Genomic DNA, 17,940 nt, shown 5'->3' with positions numbered 1-17,940 from the left:
GCCTGCCTACAAAGACAAGAGATCATCCCTATGGTGGCCCCAAATATCAGCTCAGCAGAAGTTGAGTCAAGGCCTCACTGCCGTCCAATCAGAACACTACTGTACTCCAAAAAACCCTCGACTGACACGTTGACTAAAACAAATGATACAGTCGGTACTTTCAAGAGAGGAGGAACCTATCGCCCACACTTGTTCCTATTCCCAGGTATAGTATAAGATTCTTCAAGTGTTTGAGTGCCTTCGTTCTAGCATTACCATTAGCTCAGCTTTCAGATCCTGGCGTGTTGCGTGTTCTGTTCTTCTCTGTCCTACGCGGTAGCTAGCATCGAAACGCCAACCGACCGCTAACCGTCGCCTCCAGAGAAAGTGCCTCATCCATTAGCATGTCTATACAGCTACAAGGAGCGCTCCTTCAATTATGAATGGCTGCCCTCTTTCTGTCACTGGGAAGGCGAGGCCAGGCGTGTACAGGATAAATGAGACGACAGCCTCCCCCCGTCCCTCAGGGACAAGTGGTATGTTCCATTAGGAAGGACACTTAATTAAAGCCATGATAAAATACCACTCTGGACACCAGAGGCAGGTCTGGTGGAGGGGTGGAGGGGAGAGGGGGAGAGACGAGGCTTCAGTTCCTCTCTTCTGATTCTTGAAGCGAAAAGAGGAGAGGTGAAAAACAAAAACAAAACCTGTAAACGAACGGTTCCCTTGACAACCAGGGATCAGAGATAAATAATACTGACAAACGTTTTAATTAAGTTGCTGAACACAAGTTGTCTTCACTTCAGAGCCAGGCCCAATCTGCCCATGCTGATAGGATGAAGGAGTGAGGTTTTCTGGCATGTACAGGAGCTGATCCCAGATCAGCACTCCTACCCCGAGACACTTGATACATACGGGCCACGGTCTTGTTTAATATCCAGCACCTACCCAAAGACATTGCGTCATGTTTTGTCTGTGTGTATATGTATAACCTAGCTGTGTTGCTCACCTTTCCTAGGACAGTGAGACAGCTGGGGTCCAGCTCAGGCTGCTCCAGCTTCACCACTCCCACCCAGCCATACTCGTATAGGTCCTCCTCATCATTGTTGTTACACAGCCCCAGCGGATGCATCTGGAGGACAGGAGGAAAACCATTGGGTCAATATCACAACATATAAAACAGGATTAGCGTCTTTCACGACACAGCACAGGGTTAAAATCAGTCTAGTGATCCTGGGAAAACATGCTCCTGCAAGAACCTAAATGTCCCTTATTATATTACATACAAGCTGGTGCAGGTGTGTGTGTGTTTGCGGTCGGGCTCAAAGAGATTGCCGTTGAAGTGCGCTTTATACACTGTACCTATGAGCTAAGCAGCAGCGCTACGGTTTAACAGCCAGCCAGGCACATTAATATTACTATAAAAGGATGTAAGGCTTTAAATGGGGGGAAAAAGCCAATGGTAAAGTAGCTAAGTTCCACACCACTGCACATTACCCAGTGTCTAGAGTATCTTAAGTGGTCCCCCTATTATCCCTAAGGCTACTAAATGATCTTGGGGTTTGCAGTGCCATTCCTCAGAGCACAGAAAGAGAATGACTAGAATGGAAAAGAATCCCCCTTCAGACCACAGCAATACTTCAGGTCGAACGCACTGATTATAGGCCTAAGTTGCGCCGGATAAGTGTCCGCTAAATGACTACAATGTAGAATGTCTGTAATTGAAATGCCCAGTCTATTCTATGTCATTGTATTCGTATGTCCTGAAGCAGAGGGAGGATGTCTGCAGAGTAGATTAGACCTGAGGACTGAGGATAGGAGGGCAGACATGAGAGGCTGGCTGACTCACTCTCTCTCTCTGTGTGTGTGTGTGTGTGTGTGTGTGTGTGTGTGTGTGTGTGTGTGTGTGTGTGTGTGTGTGTGTGTGTGTGTGTGTGTGTGTGTGTGTGTGTGTGTGTGTGTGTGTGTGTGTGTGTGTGTGTGTGTGTGTGTGGGCACGAGGCAGCCCCCTGTAATTACAGACTAATGCATCATGATTCATCTCAGAAAGCTCTTCAGCTACTTTACTTCAGACTTTCTCTTCTTTGATTACGTAGTGGGATTTAGAAATAGACCTATATGTCTGTGTCCCGAATGGCACCATATTCCCGTCTATAGTACACTAGTGTTGATCATCTGGTTTGGTGACCTACAGTATGTCGTCATCAAACACATCCCCCAATGGGAACAAAAACACAGAAACCACGCAAAAATAAATACACTTTTTTTTTTTTTTTTACTGCATAAAAGGAACACTTGACTTCTAGGCTTCTAACTTCAAGTATTGCACCAATATTTCCTGTGGTGATGACACGGACTGCTGTGGACTGTTATACTCTATATCTAAAAGCAGCCTTTCTTCCTTCCTACTCTGTGGGGCCTCAGCCTGGCCTTGTAAACTCAACAGGTAAAGACGTGAAGAATTCATCGTATTCCTGTCAGGCCTAAGCCAGTCAGGGATAATACTGACCTTACTGATAAAAATAACTCTCCACAGTGATTTCACCGTCTACGCAAAAAATGTCAGCTGCACAAAAGTAAACGGAACGAGGTAGAGAGCTACACAAACAGACCTCCGTCGGCGCTGTTGAGTAGACTGTGTAGAGCCTTTAAGACTCAACATGGTCGGCCATCAAACTGAACAGAATCAAGACAAAAGTTACATTGAAATATAAAAACAAGACAACTACAGCAAGAGAGAAACCTACAGTGTAAACTGCACATATCTGTTCGAGCATAAAAAGAAAGAGGGTAATTTCACTCCTTCGCCGATACCCAAAATTAGATTAAACGTCTTTTTTTTTTTTTTAAGGTTGGAAGCTGGTGTCCTTATTTCAAAGACCCATCCCCTCCCCTCTCCACCCTGACCAGTAGCAGCAGCTTAGTGGACCCTCTGGGTCCGAGGATGACCCCAGATACCCTCTCTCTCCCTGCCCTGACCTCTGAACCCTACTTCATCACTTTGGGAGAGAGCTGCTCTGCTGGTTGGAGTTAGGGCGAGGCATGCAGCAGGACCATTGAAAAGGTAGACTATGTGGCCAAAAGTATGTGGACACCTGCTTGTCAAACACCTCATTCCAAAATCATGGGCATTAATATGGAGTTGGTCCCCCCCTTTTGCTGCTATAACAGCCTCCACATGATGTCAACTGACTAGCTGGAAAGGTGACATCCTATGACGGTGCCACGTTGAAAGTCACTGAGCGCTCCAGTACGGGCCATTCTACTGCCAATGTTCGTCTATGGAGATGTAATGGCTGTGCGCTCGATTTTATACACCTGTCAGCAACGGGTGTGGCTGAAATAGTCAAATCCAATAATTTGAAGGGGTGTCCATATATATTTGGCCATGTAGTATATTTGGAGAGGAGGCTTGTCACTCCATCGCCATATGGCAAAGGGGGGGGGGGGGGGGGGGACCCACTGACCTGAGGGTTTTGGAGGAGTGTGTGTGTGCGTGTGTTGGGTGGGGGGTTAGAGTTCGGGGGTTAAATGCAAATAGCCCAAGATGGCCATTGTGTGTCATAGGAAAGGAATGCTGACAAAGTGTGTAATGTCGTTTGAGAGTTCTCTCTTCTCTATGAAGTTCCCTATCCCCCCCCCCCCCTGAAGGATGTAATGTGATAGAGGCATTGGATTCTCAACACGAACACCTCTCCATCATTACTAGTCTAGAGGCATACTGGAACCACAGATGCTAAATTTGAGAAATCAAGAGCCTCGGGACAGCCATGGGGAAGGAATATTAAAGACACACACACAAACACGTAGAGCAGACACACACACTTAAGTGTACACAGACCAGGGTTTCTGTTAGCCGGTAATAGCCAGTACCAGTCAAAAGTTTGGACACATCTACTCATTCAAGGGTTTTTCTTTATTTTTACTATTTTCTACATTGTAGAATAGTAGTGAAGACATCAAAACTATGAAATAACACATATGGAATCATGTAGTAACCAAAAAAGGGTTAAACAAATCAAAATATATTTTAGATTCTTCAAAGTAGCCACCCGTTGCCTTGACAGCTTTGCACACTCTTGGCATTCTCTCAACCAGTTTCATGAGGAATAATTTTCCAACAGTCTTGAAGGAGTCCCACATATGCTGAGCACTTGTTGGCTGCTTTTTCTTCACTCTGAGGTCCAACTCATCCCAAACCATCTCAATTGGGTTGAGGTCAGGTGATTGTGGAGGCCAGGTCATCTGATGCAGCACTCCATCACTCTCCTTCTTGGTCAAATAGCCCTTACACAGCCTGGAGGTGTGTTTTGGGTCATTGTCCTGTTGAATAACAAGTGATAGTCCCACTAAGCCCAAACCAGATGGGATGTCATATCACTGCAGAATGCTGTGGTAGCCATGCTGGTTAAGTGTGCCTTGAATTCGAAAAAAATCACAGACAGTGTCACCAGCAAAGCACCCCCACACCATCGCACTTTCTCCTCCATGCTTCATGGTGGGAACCACACATGCGGAGATCATCCATTCACCTACTCTGAGTCTCACAAAGACACAGCAGTTGGAACCAAAAAACTGATTTACACTGGTCTAATGTCCATTGCTCCTGTTTCTTGGCCCAAGCAAGATTCTTCTTCTTATTGCTGTCCTTTGGTTGTGGTTTCCTTGCAGCAATTTGACCATAACACAGTCTCCTCTGAACAGTTGATGTTGAGATGTGTCTGTTACTTGAACTCTGTGAAGCATTTATTTGGGCTCTAATCTGAGGTACAGGTAACTCTAATGAACTTATCCTCTGCAGCAGAGGTAACTCTGGGTCTTCCTTTCCTTTTTATTCTACAATGTAGAAAATAGTAAAAATAAAGAAAAATCCTGGAATGAGTAGTTGTCAATTTTTTACTGGTACTGTATATATTTTTTTTTAAAGCACATAAATAGAATTGGCACAGGGCCAATTGTCCGGGAGAAGAATAAAAAATCCCACTGCGAAATATACTTTTTAGCCTATTCATTGATGGCAATAACAGGCGATGTAAAAAAAATTAAAAAAAATAAAATAAAAAATAAATAAAAATAAAAATATTACATTTGACTGGTCATGCTTATCGGTCTATAGGTTTATTTGCATAATTTAGTGGAATTAAATTGCCGCGTCTGTACGGAATATTCGTTACGTATTTTATTTATCACACGCGTACAGCATACAGATCGTTTGAGTGGAAAATCTGTCAGACCGAGCGAGAGCTGCTCCTATAGCATCTCAAACAGGAAATGCATAGGCAACGAACGGAAGGCAGGCTTCATCAGCGCGTCACAGACCACTTTGCATTTTGAAAACATATTTCATTGTTTGAAACCTCAACGTTTTAATACACGAGGCATGTCTTACCTTGCATCAAAGTAGCCTAGCCAAAATCAGACCATATCCATGGAGGAAATTATTTTACATCAACTTTCTTTCATTGTCCAGTAGCCAAAGGCACAATCCTAGTCATATTAACAACCCATGCTAGTTGTTGTATATTAGATCACCCCTCTTTCTAAATGTCTAACGGATTTTGTCATCTCTGTCACATGAAACCGCTCGCATGTGCAGTGCCCTTTTGACACAGGTGTTTGCCCGCTAATTGCATTGTGGAACGAACAACCTACTGCCTTGTACGCATTGCTGCGCTTACGTGAAGAAATACGTTTATTTTAACCTAAACCTTCTGATCTTTTGCATCTGTTCCCTTTTTTTAAATGTATCCTACTGGTTGTACGAATTTGGGCTCTATCATCCCACAACTGTCCCAGAATAGGCCATTTCTTTATCAACAAGCTGACCGATAGGTAAACTTTTCTACAATGGCGGACAGTAAATTGACAAAGGCTAGTGATTTTGCTGTTCGTTAGCTGAGGAAAAGTAAATGTGGACAGTTATTCTAACATCTTCAAAGTGCACATCAGAATTCGGTAAGAAGGACCGTACATCGGTGCATGTTCTGTTACTATGAATTACCATCATCTAAATGTGATTTCTGTCATGCTGAGCACCGTGGGTGGACGCCCTAATCAGGGCAGGGACCCAATGCATATGGGTCCTGCACACGTCTCAAATGTCCGGTAAATTAAAATGCTGGTGGTCAAATGTCCGGCGCCACATTTTCGCCACAACAGAAACCCTGACAAAGACACATACTCTTGTAGCTGGGTACGCGCACACACATTCTTGTTCTTATTTATTTCAGTGTTGCATTTCAGGTAACGTAAAATTCGAGGCAAAGGAAGCATGTCCTTCAGGCTGTGTCTTCTGAGAAGCCAAACTACTGACGAAACAACAATACCTAGCAACATTGTCAACAAAAACATTGAATTACTAGGAAACTGTGCGCGAAAAATAGATATTTTAATCAACACAGCACCAAGAAGGAAGCATTGAAAGCAGCAGACCTTCATATTCAGAGAGAGAAAGAGGGCAATCAGTGAAGAACAAACACCATTGTAAATGCAACCCATATTGAGGCTTATTTATTTTCCCTTTTGTACTTTAACTATTTGCACATCGTTACAATACTGTACAGTATATAGCCATAATATGACATTTGACATGTCTCTATTCATTTTGGAACTTTTGTGAGTGTAATGTTTACTGTTTATTTGTGTTTTGTTTATTATCATCTATTTCACTTGCTTTCGCAATGTAAACATGCCAATGAAGCCCTTTGAATGGAATTGAATTGAGAGAGAGATCTTCACTATTCACTAAGCATTCTCTACACTGTCTCTCCTGTAAACTTAGAGAAGGGGCAGAGCAGTATAGAAGGCTCAGGCTGCCTGGCACAGGTGACTGTAGACAGGTAGGTATTAGGTAGGTAGATCGATATTATTGTCGGTAGGAGAAGGGAGAACAGAGGTCTATGCTACACATTTGGTATGATAATTCCATCTTTGAAAGCGGGGGGGGGGGGGGGGGTAAGGAGAGATAAGCAGCTCTTTCCCCTATGCCTACATAGTGCATACATTAATCATCATGCTGAACTATTCCACTTCACAAACTGAAATCAACTGAATAAGGATTCATTCACTGCCCCGGTGTTGCTGTGGCAGACATATTGGGAAATGTATCTAAAACGAACAGAGGGAGGGAGGGAGAAATGGTGGGAGAAGGGAGAGAATGAGCCCTGCCTGCCCTGCTCTACCCTGCCTGTCTCCCTGACTGCCTGTCTCCCTGCCTCTGAGTCTAGAACACTGTTCTATTGTGTTGGTCCTTTCCCTGCACCTCCAAAGGGCCTTCTGTTGTTGTTATGGCCAGCGTTGTTATTTTAGAGGCTGGCCACCGTTATCTCCATCTGTACTGCTGGTACACAGCTAGAGAGAGGCTGGTTGGTCATCGAGGGATGTAAAAACATGCCTTGATTGAGGGAAGGTTGTTAATACGGGATTGGGATCGAATGAAGGGGCAAATGTTTTGGTGTCTTTGGCACACACACACACACAGTGCAGAAACAGCAGAGCTTGTCATGTGCTCACTGCTCCAGAAGCTATCCTCTCTAGGTAGAGCTCTGCTACCCGACCTGAGCCCGACGGCCCCTGACATTATACATCAGGTTAGAGCAGGGTAGTGCCTGTTTTTTCAGGAATAACTATGGTACGGGCATAGCTCGGGTATCACCAAATTGTTAACTAACATTTTGAAGTGGAGCCATTTGCTCGTGCTCTGCTGCGCAGTACATCTAACGGAGATCATAACATGGTGTCAGAAGTGCTTCAACCTCGTCAAATATAAGACGGGATAGATTATTTCAGAGAAAACAATCATATTCCTTGTGCTGTCGGAGTTTAGAGTGACGAAAAGTAGCTAAGAGCTAACTGCTCTCATGTGTCTTCATTGAGCAGGGCAACCCAAGCGGAGCCGTTCCTATGGATACTCAGACTCAGAGCCGCCATGAGCAAAGCGCATGGAGAGCGAGCTGCGGATGGGACTGAGTGACAGACAGAGGAGCAGCTAATGGATTTACTAACGGAGGAAGTTATTTCTGATTTCAGGTTTCAGGCAGGGCCTTAAATTTGGCAGAAGCAATCGGGCCTGGGTAGGGTAGGGCCTGAACGTTGCGGGCATGGGTAGGGCTCAGGCTTAAAATGTATGCCCGTGCAGGGCTCTACCTCTTGGCCCCACAGCCGGGCAAGAGCACTGCCTACCATGACAAGTCACTTTGCTTTGCGCCTCTCCTTCCTTCCTTCCTTCCTTCCTTCCTTCCTTCCTTCCTTCCTTCCTTCCTTCCTTCCTTCCTTCCTTCCTTCCTTCCTTCCTTCCTTCCTTCCTTCCTTCCTTCCTCCCCCCCATCTCCTATCCCCTCTCCTCTATTCTCCCTTTCCCCCTCTCCTAGATGGTGTCTCCAGTTCTGCCCTGCTCGCCCCGAGGGGAGGCAGTCTTTCACATGGGTATCCCCTTACACACAGCCAACACTCTCAATGAAATCATGGCAGTGATCTGAACCCAGCTTGTCACTCAACTGGTCCCTCCCCCCATGCTCCATCTACAGAAAACACTGTAAAGACTTGGGTTGTATGCACTCGGGCTAGGCACGAAACGGAAGAAAGGGGACTGAAACAGGGAGCGACTACCTGAACTTCTCCAATGAGAAAGGCTTGTTTTCGTATTTTGTCGCTAATCATTTGGCTGCGGCATGCACTAATGAATACAACCCTGAAGTTTGGTTTGGAACGGGAGTGGGTTGCGGCTTTGCCAACTAATAATGTACGTTTAAATCATCTCAATCAATAAATACAATACAGAGTTTTAAAAAATATATGGGTTACGGATGTTGCTTGTTGATTTGTCTTAAGTGCTTTAAAAAAAAAATGTCATAGCATTATGGGGGATGATATACTATGTGAAGATGTGAAATGCAATCAAATGAAAGGTGGACCCCCACCATCCCCGAAATCCCACCCCCAGCTCTTTATCCCGCTCGCTCTCCCCTATAGGAGTGGACTGAGCTGATTTGGGTTTGTAATGGGATCAAAACAAGCCCTACTTCTAGGACTATTTCTAGTCCTCCCCTCTCAAAGGACATCTACATGCAAGCCACACCATTCTCCTCTGTCAGTGACACAATTCACTCTTCCTTTGATCATTCAACAACAACTAATTCAGACCCCCCCCCCTCCCCATCCCTCACTTTTCACCATCGCTTTGCACCCCTAGTTACATCCCCACATAGCACCACCCCTGCCCCCCCCTCCCACATCCTCCTTTCCCGCAACCCCCAACATTTTCAATCGCTCCCCACGTTTTGTTGTCCGAGTCGCAGCATGCTATACCGCCCCTGCCTGAAAGAACTTGATAGGGTTCAGAGGAGGAGGAGGAGGAAACTCAAAGCAGAACAAGGCTAGCTAGCTTCCCCTACTGCTCTCCAACTAAACTCTCCACCTACCTTAAGCCCCCACCCCCATCTCTTTTATTAACTTAGGGCCCTCTAAAATCTAACTAAACGGAATAAGGCAACAACAACAAAAATCTCGAGTTGTTTTTCCAGGTTTCAGATCGCTCTCAAAACCACCCTTTTATTAAATAGAAAAACATCAACATGGAATGTTCTAAGTCCACAACAATGCTTAAACCACATCAGGAGACCAACTTTTGAAGTCTGGGAAATGTTTTAAGACATTTTAAGTGTGCACCAGCAAGAGACTTGTTTGGTTAACAGTGTTTCTGTAGCACACGTGCAGAGCAATTTGTTTAGCATTGCAGAGTATGCTAAACAAATTGCTACTGAATTGATACAAATATTCATGGTATCATTCTGCCCGGGGAAGGCATAGGCTACTTTGTAGTTAACATTTAATTGAGAAGGTTTTTAGGGAAAGCCTTTCCATCTACCAGAAGACGTTTATCATTAGCATCATCCCTAACGGCTACACAAAGTGGCAGTTCTCCGCATCGCGGATTTTATAGGGCCCTACTAACTTAAAGAAATGCTGTGTGGGTCAAAGATTTCACAAACATCCGCCCGGCCCTGGTTTTTAAAAAACGAGGTGTTTGAACCATTACAGCTTCAAAGGGTGTGTGTGACTGTGGGAAGATGGCTGTGTTAGCCGCAACACTACATTCAGAGCACAGTGCTCCTGTACATGATCATCTTAGACAGTGCTTCTGCCGATACACCAGGTAGTCAACTTCAAAAGAGCAGGCAGATTGGAGGACGTAGCAGACAATTTGATTCCTCAGCTAAAATCATCACGCGCACAGACTGAAAGACAGACGGAGAGAGAGAGAGATTACACACGCATAATACCAACTTGTCGTTTATCCTGGATATGGAGCTGTGCTCAGCTAAACCAAAGGAACAACTGAAAAAGAACCCTCTGTTTTATTCTCAAATCCCAGTTATGAAAGGAAATGAAACACAGACTCCTAAAAAAAACATCTTGGGCATTGGCAAAAAAAAAAGCCACGAGCAAGCCCACTACCATGTCACAGAGCAGCTCAGCACAGGGACTTACAGTATCCCAACTACTGTGCTTCTAATATAGTCTAACATTGTGCATGAAATCGCACCCTATTCCCTTTATAGTGCACTACTTTCGACCAGGGCACCTAGGGCTCAGTAGGGAATAGGGTCAATTTGAGACACAGTTTAGGGCACTATGGTACATCAGGACACTGTCTGGTGATGACAGAATGTAGGTCGTGATGCAGATCGGTTTCACTGACAATCAGAAGGGAGAGAGCAAGCCCACAGGCACAACGTGCCATCCCAAACACTGTGCCATCACAAACTAGGGCCGGGGACAATACCAGTATCGCAATATTTTGGCAGTGGCAAAAGTGAAAACACGAAGCAGAAGTCACTCTTTGGTCCTTCAAAAACTGCAGTATGGAAAATATTGTGTGCTATATCTTGGAAAATAAATACATGTGACTGGATGACAACATAATGGTGTTTGTTTCCAACATTAGGGTGGTTTTCCTAAATAAGTTAAATACGCTTCGTGTTTTGTTTCCTTGCCACGATACTAACGAGCATCGCAATACTGGTTTTGTTCCGGCCCTACCACAAACACCATGCCACCACAAACACTATGCCATCCCACGCACCATGCCACCACAAACACTATGCCATCCCACGCACCATGCCACCACAAACACCATGCCATCCCAAACACCATGCCACCACAAACACTATGCCATCCCACGCACCATGCCACCACAAACACTATGCCATCCCAAACACCATGCCACCACAAACACTATGCCATCCCAAACACCATGCCACCACAAACACTATGCCATCCCACGCACCATGCCACCACAAACACTATGCCATCCCAAACACCATGCCACCACAAACACTATGCCACCCCACGCACCATGCCACCACAAACACTATGCCATCCCACGCACCATGCCACCACAAACACTATGCCATCCCACGCACCATGCCACCACAAACACTATGCCATCCCACGCACCATGCCACCACAAACACTATGCCATCCAACGCACCATGCCACCACAAACATTATGCCACCACAAACACTATGCCATCCCAAACACCATGCCACCACAAACGCTATGCCATCCCACGCACCATGCCACCACAAACACTATGCCATCGCAAACCCCATGCCACCACAAACACTATGCCATCCCACGCACCATGCCACCACAAACATTATGCCACCACAAACACTATGCCATCCCAAACACCATGCCACCACAAACACTATGCCATCCCACGCACCATGCCACCACAAACACTATGCCATCCCACGCACCATGCCACCACAAACACTATGCCATCCCACGCACCATGCCACCACAAACACTATGCCATCCCACGCACCATGCCACCACAAACACTATGCCATCCCAAACACTATGCCACCACAAACACTATGCCATCACAAACACTATGCCATCACACGCACCATGCCACCACAAACACTATGCCATCCCACGCACCATGCCACCACAAACACTATGCCATCCCAAACACCATGCCACCACAAACACTATGCCACCACAAACACTATGCCATCCCAAACACCATGCCACCACAAACGCTATGCCATCCCACGCACCATGCCACCACAAACACTATGCCATCGCAAACACCATGCCACCACAAACACTATGCCATCCCACGCACCATGCCACCACAAACACTATGCCATCCCAAACACCATGCCACCACAAACACTATGCCATCCCAAACACCATGCCACCACAAACACTATGCCATCCCACGCACCATGCCACCACAAACATTATGACATCCCAAACACCATGCCACCACAAACACTATGCCATCCCAAACACCATGCCACCACAAACACTATGCCATCCCACGCACCATGCCACCACAAACATTATGACATCCCAAACACCATGCCACCACAAACACTATGCCACCACAAACACTATGCCATCCCACGCACCATGCCACCACAAACACTATGCCATCCCACGCACCATGCCACCACAAACATTATGACATCCCAAACACCATGCCACCACAAACACTATGCCACCACAAACACTATGCCATCCCACGCACCATGCCACCACAAACACTATGCCAACCCACGCACCATGCCACCACAAACATTATGACATCCCAAACACCATGCCACCACAAACCCCATGCCACCACAAACACTATGCCATCCCACGCACCATGCCACCACAAACATTATGCCACCACAAACACTATGCCATCCCAAACACCATGCCACCACAAACACTATGCCATCCCACGCACCATGCCACCACAAACACTATGCCATCCCACGCACCATGCCACCACAAACACTATGCCATCCCAAACACTATGCCACCACAAACACTATGCCATCACAAACACTATGCCATCACACGCACCATGCCACCACAAACACTATGCCATCCCACGCACCATGCCACCACAAACACTATGCCATCCCAAACACCATGCCACCACAAACACTATGCCACCACAAACACTATGCCATCCCAAACACCATGCCACCACAAACGCTATGCCATCCCACGCACCATGCCACCACAAACACTATGCCATCGCAAACACCATGCCACCACAAACACTATGCCATCCCACGCACCATGCCACCACAAACACTATGCCATCCCAAACACCATGCCACCACAAACACTATGCCATCCCAAACACCATGCCACCACAAACACTATGCCATCCCACGCACCATGCCACCACAAACATTATGACATCCCAAACACCATGCCACCACAAACACTATGCCATCCCAAACACCATGCCACCACAAACACTATGCCATCCCACGCACCATGCCACCACAAACATTATGACATCCCAAACACCATGCCACCACAAACACTATGCCACCACAAACACTATGCCATCCCACGCACCATGCCACCACAAACACTATGCCATCCCAAACACCATGCCACCACAAACACTATGCCATCCCAAACACCATGCCACCACAAACACTATGCCATCGCAAACACCATGCCACCACAAACACTATGCCATCCCACGCACCATGCCACCACAAACACTATGCCATCCCAAACACCATGCCACCACAAACACTATGCCATCCCACGCACCATGCCACCACAAACATTATGCCATCCCACGCACCATGCCACCACAAACATTATGACATCCCAAACACCATGCCACCACAAACACTATGCCATCCCAAACACCATGCCACCACAAACACTATGCCATCCCACGCACCATGCCACCACAAACATTATGACATCCCAAACACCATGCCACCACAAACACTATGCCACCACAAACACTATGCCATCCCACGCACCATGCCACCACAAACACTATGCCAACCCACGCACCATGCCACCACAAACATTATGACATCCCAAACACCATGCCACCACAAACACTATGCCACCACAAACACTATGCCATCCCACGCACCATGCCACCACAAACACTATGCCATCCCAAACACCATGCCACCACAAACACTATGCCATCCCACGCACCATGCCACCACAAACACTATGCCATCCCAAACACTGCCATGAAAATACAGTGATCAAAAAGAGTTCCATCGCAAAGTGACACCGCAAAATAGTGCCATCAGCTACAGTGCCATCAACAAGGATATGGTCGTGGTGCCACCAGGGTCTGGCAGAGTGACAGGTTTCACTAGATGTTCTCTAGGTCAGTCTGGTCCAATGATTAACCACTAGAGCGGTTGGTTAAGGTTTCTAGGTTTCTCTCTTTATTTTGGGAAGGGGAACAGCTAGCACCTTTTCACGTGTACACAGAAATATACCGGAGAAGAAGAACCTGGGAACCATGCCAGTCTACTGTACTTAGTCAATGCCACTTCGACATTGCTCGTCCTAATATTTATATATTAATTCCATTCTTTTACTTTCAGATTTGTGTATTGTTGTTAATTGTTAGATACTACTGCACTGTCGGAGCTAGGAACACAAGCATTTCGCTACACCCGCATTAACAACTGCTAAATATATGTATGTGACCAATAAAATGTGATATTTGATTTGAGTCCTCTTCTCTTGTCTCACCCACCTGTGTTCCCTAAGCTAGGCTATAGACGTGTGTGTTTGAGGGAGGGAGGGAGGGCGAGCGTGTATGTGTGCTTGCGAGAGAAAGAGAGAGATCAGGGCACTACAGCTCTCAATGAATGATACTGGTACTGGTGAAGGCAAGTATGTGTCAATTCTCCCCAAAAGTCTTCCACCGTGAACTCAATGACCCCACTCCACACCCCCCACACACGTTCACACACGCATGCAAAAACACACACAGCAGCTGCACTGACCCGGGGCATTGACGGGCTAGGGCCTCCCACTGCATCCCCCAACCCCATTCATCTTCAGAGAGGTGTGAGGTAGCCCTTACAACTGTCCCAGCGTATGTGTGATACTATCGTAGTTCAACATTGTTGCAGGTTTGCAATGGGAGAGCTTACTTGTATTAGCATAGCATCACGTCATAAAGTTATTGACACTCCCCTTACATTGTGTGGTTGGCGGACTTAATCAATGACCTGCGCAAACGTGTGCGAGTCTGCTCTGAACACACACATCAAATACCCTCAACCTCAAATGGCCCCCCAGCTGCCAAATACTTCCAGTGATACCTCATCCTCAGAACTGGATGCTCGCTCGCAATAACATGCCCACACATAGCGGGGAGAACTTTACCGAGAACACACACACACACACGTGGCCGTGCCAGTTTCCTGTCGATGCATGTCATTTAAACTCTGTCCCAGCAGCCAAACAGTGATTTGCACAGAGTTATTGCCACACAGTTCCTCTCCATCTGTTTATCCCTGAGGAGTGCCGATTCATAGGAATAGTCTCTCTCAGGGCCTCCCGAGTGGCGCTGCGGTCTAATGCACTGCATCACAGTGCTAGAGGCGTTACTACAGACCCGGGTTCATTCCCGGACTGTGCCACAACCGGCCGTGGCCGGGAGTCCCTTAGGACGACGCACAATTGGCCCAGCGTCGTCTGGGTTCGGGGAGGGTTTGGCCGGGGGGGGGATTTACTCTCACCCTAGCAACTCCAAGTGGCGGGCCGGGTGCCTGCAGGCTGACCCCGGTCGCCAGTTGAACGGTGTTTCCGCCGACACATTGGTGCGGATGGCTTCCGGGTTAAGCTGGAGGGTGTTAAGGAGTACTGTTTGGCGGGTCAAGTTTAGGAGGACGCGTGACTCCACCTTCGCATCTCTGAGCCCGTTGGGGAGAAATAAGGGGGTCAAAAAAATTATAATAACAAAAATGAATTCAAAAGTCTCTCTCTCTGACATTGCATGCTGTCTCTTTCTCAATCAATCATGTTGTATCGAAAGCTTTTTCTCTCCAGTCTGAACAGTGACTAAGGACAGATGCGCACACAGACAGAGAGAGAGAGAAAGTGGGAGAGAAAGGACGAGAGAAGATGAAAGTGAAAGAGAATGAATGAAAGTGATAGACCAAACCAAAACATTCTGACTGACCGGGCCTATGAAGTACTGTAGCAATTGAGTAGCTGTCTCCTCTTTCTACTTCATTTCCCAGCACTGTAAATAACTTCAAAGGGGGCTGGTAGCCTTGAGGAGCAGAGAGAGAGAGAGAGAGAGAGAGCGAGAAGAGAGAGAAAGTGAGAGAGACAGAGAGGGGGGGATCCCGTTACAGGAGTAGCAGCTGGGAGGACCTACAGGTGGGGCCATCCCTCCCCTCTCCTCCTCTCCCCTCCCTCTCTCTTGAGGTAACCTGATCTCAGTAAAGGATCCCAGTGCTCCTCCGCTTTGTCTTCTCCTATCCACAGACGAGATGGAACAACATGCATAGCCTGATTAACTTTAATGCCGTCGCTCTGAATGTCTGTGCCATGTAACATTCAATCACAGTTGATGATTAAAGAGACGTTTGAAGAAGTTTGTGTGAGTCAGAGGGAGTATGCTAACATTGGTGACAGTAGTACCAGTGTGTAATACAACTAGGGATGAAACAGTTACCGATTTCACAATAAACCTTGGTAAAATGCCCAGACGGTTAGTATTACCGTTTCAAATTTGAATGATCATAAAACCGTGTTTGATTCCCGAGGTTTGAAAAACTCACGGTAAATACTGTCCAACATCAACCAAAGTTAGCAACAGTCTGGAGATTTTTCAGCCTTCTAAGAGAACCTAATCTGAAGTCTGGTCATATTTTGGGTTTTACAAGAGTGCTGAGGGAAACTTAAATCGAAGATGGTCACCCTGTCTGCAGAACATGCAAAACAAAAACACTTTGCAAAAGGGGGCAACACTTCAAATCTCTTGAGTCATCTTCGTGACAGTACTTTATAGCGAGTGCAAGGTAAGGTAACTTTTAGCTCAATGCATGACGTGGGGGACTTTGGAATGGGGGTAAATGTCATGGTTTGTCTGTCTAACTTGCTAATAGCTTGTCAATAATGTAAACTGAAGCTTTCAGTGTTACCTACTCTTGTAAAAACACTACACGTTGTTCTGCTGCTGTATGCGTCGTATGTCTGCAGACTCTATTCTCCCATTGCACACGATAACACGTTATGTAGTTTTAGTCACCCAACCAACATATTTTGTTCACTTAAAATCCGGCAGTCGTCGACTTGGTTGTAAAAAGTGTTCAAACAAGAGAAACACGATAGACTCCCATAAAAGACTCCTGTATTTATGTCAATTGCTGGGCTCATTGCAATTTGTGTTGTTCTTTTAATGTCACACCTGCACATTGGATTTGTTTACCTATGGTTGTATTGTTCTTACGTGCACATTGCTTTACTTGTGTTGCTTTTACATGCACATTTGATTTGCTTAAGGTTGTGTTCATTAAAACCTGCACTAGGGAAACCTTTACCTCATGGCCACATGGTGCCATCTTTAATGTTAATGTTATTATTTGAATGTTTATGCGCACAAAAAGTGCATAGTGCTGCTCATTTTATTTGTTAGTTTTCAATATAAAACTTGGTGAAATGATTTAAGTGTGTGTATCAGTACTTTTTGAACATTTCCAGCACATTTAACAAGACCGCGATAATACTGATAATACTGATAACCGTGATTATTTTGGTCACTATAATCGTGATATGACATTTTCATACCGTTTCATCTCTAAATACAACTAGGGTTTTCTCTTAGATGCCCAAAGGCAGCAGGCAGAACCAGTCTCGGCTTCACAAACTCCCCTCACTCACAGTATGCCTGTCTGTTTAAATGGCATTACCCTCCAGCTGGCGAGCCCACAAAATAAGCCGACCCACTATGTTACATGCTGAGAGCTTTGCCATCCCAACACTCACACCCCCTGCCCTTGTCCTCTCCTTAACCCCCCTAAACATCACCTCCGCCCTCACAACCATCTTCATAGCAACGGGGAAAGCAAACAAGTGTGGTGGTTTCAGTGTGTATGGGGGGACACTGGGAGAAACCTAATACCATGTCAATATTCTGATATGTAGCG

General features: G+C 46.1%; 1 protein-coding gene across 2 annotated transcripts in view; it reads right to left on the bottom strand.

Annotated features, from left to right (window-relative positions):
- znrf3 (zinc and ring finger 3) overlaps nucleotides 1-17,940 on the bottom strand; it is a 110,653-nt gene that overhangs the window by 39,932 nt on the left and 52,781 nt on the right. For both annotated transcript variants that reach the window (XM_071402462.1, XM_071402461.1), the window contains exon 2: nucleotides 989-1,111. In XM_071402462.1, coding sequence (XP_071258563.1) covers nucleotides 989-1,111 — 123 coding nt within the window. The remainder of the gene's footprint in view (nucleotides 1-988; nucleotides 1,112-17,940) is intronic.

The sequence above is a fragment of the Salvelinus alpinus genome, chromosome 5, assembly GCF_045679555.1.
Source record: "Salvelinus alpinus chromosome 5, SLU_Salpinus.1, whole genome shotgun sequence".
In the NCBI taxonomy this organism is placed as follows: Eukaryota; Metazoa; Chordata; class Actinopteri; order Salmoniformes; family Salmonidae; genus Salvelinus; species Salvelinus alpinus.
The sequence above is the reverse complement of the archived record's forward strand: the minus strand, read 5'-3'. Positions and strand labels throughout refer to the sequence as shown.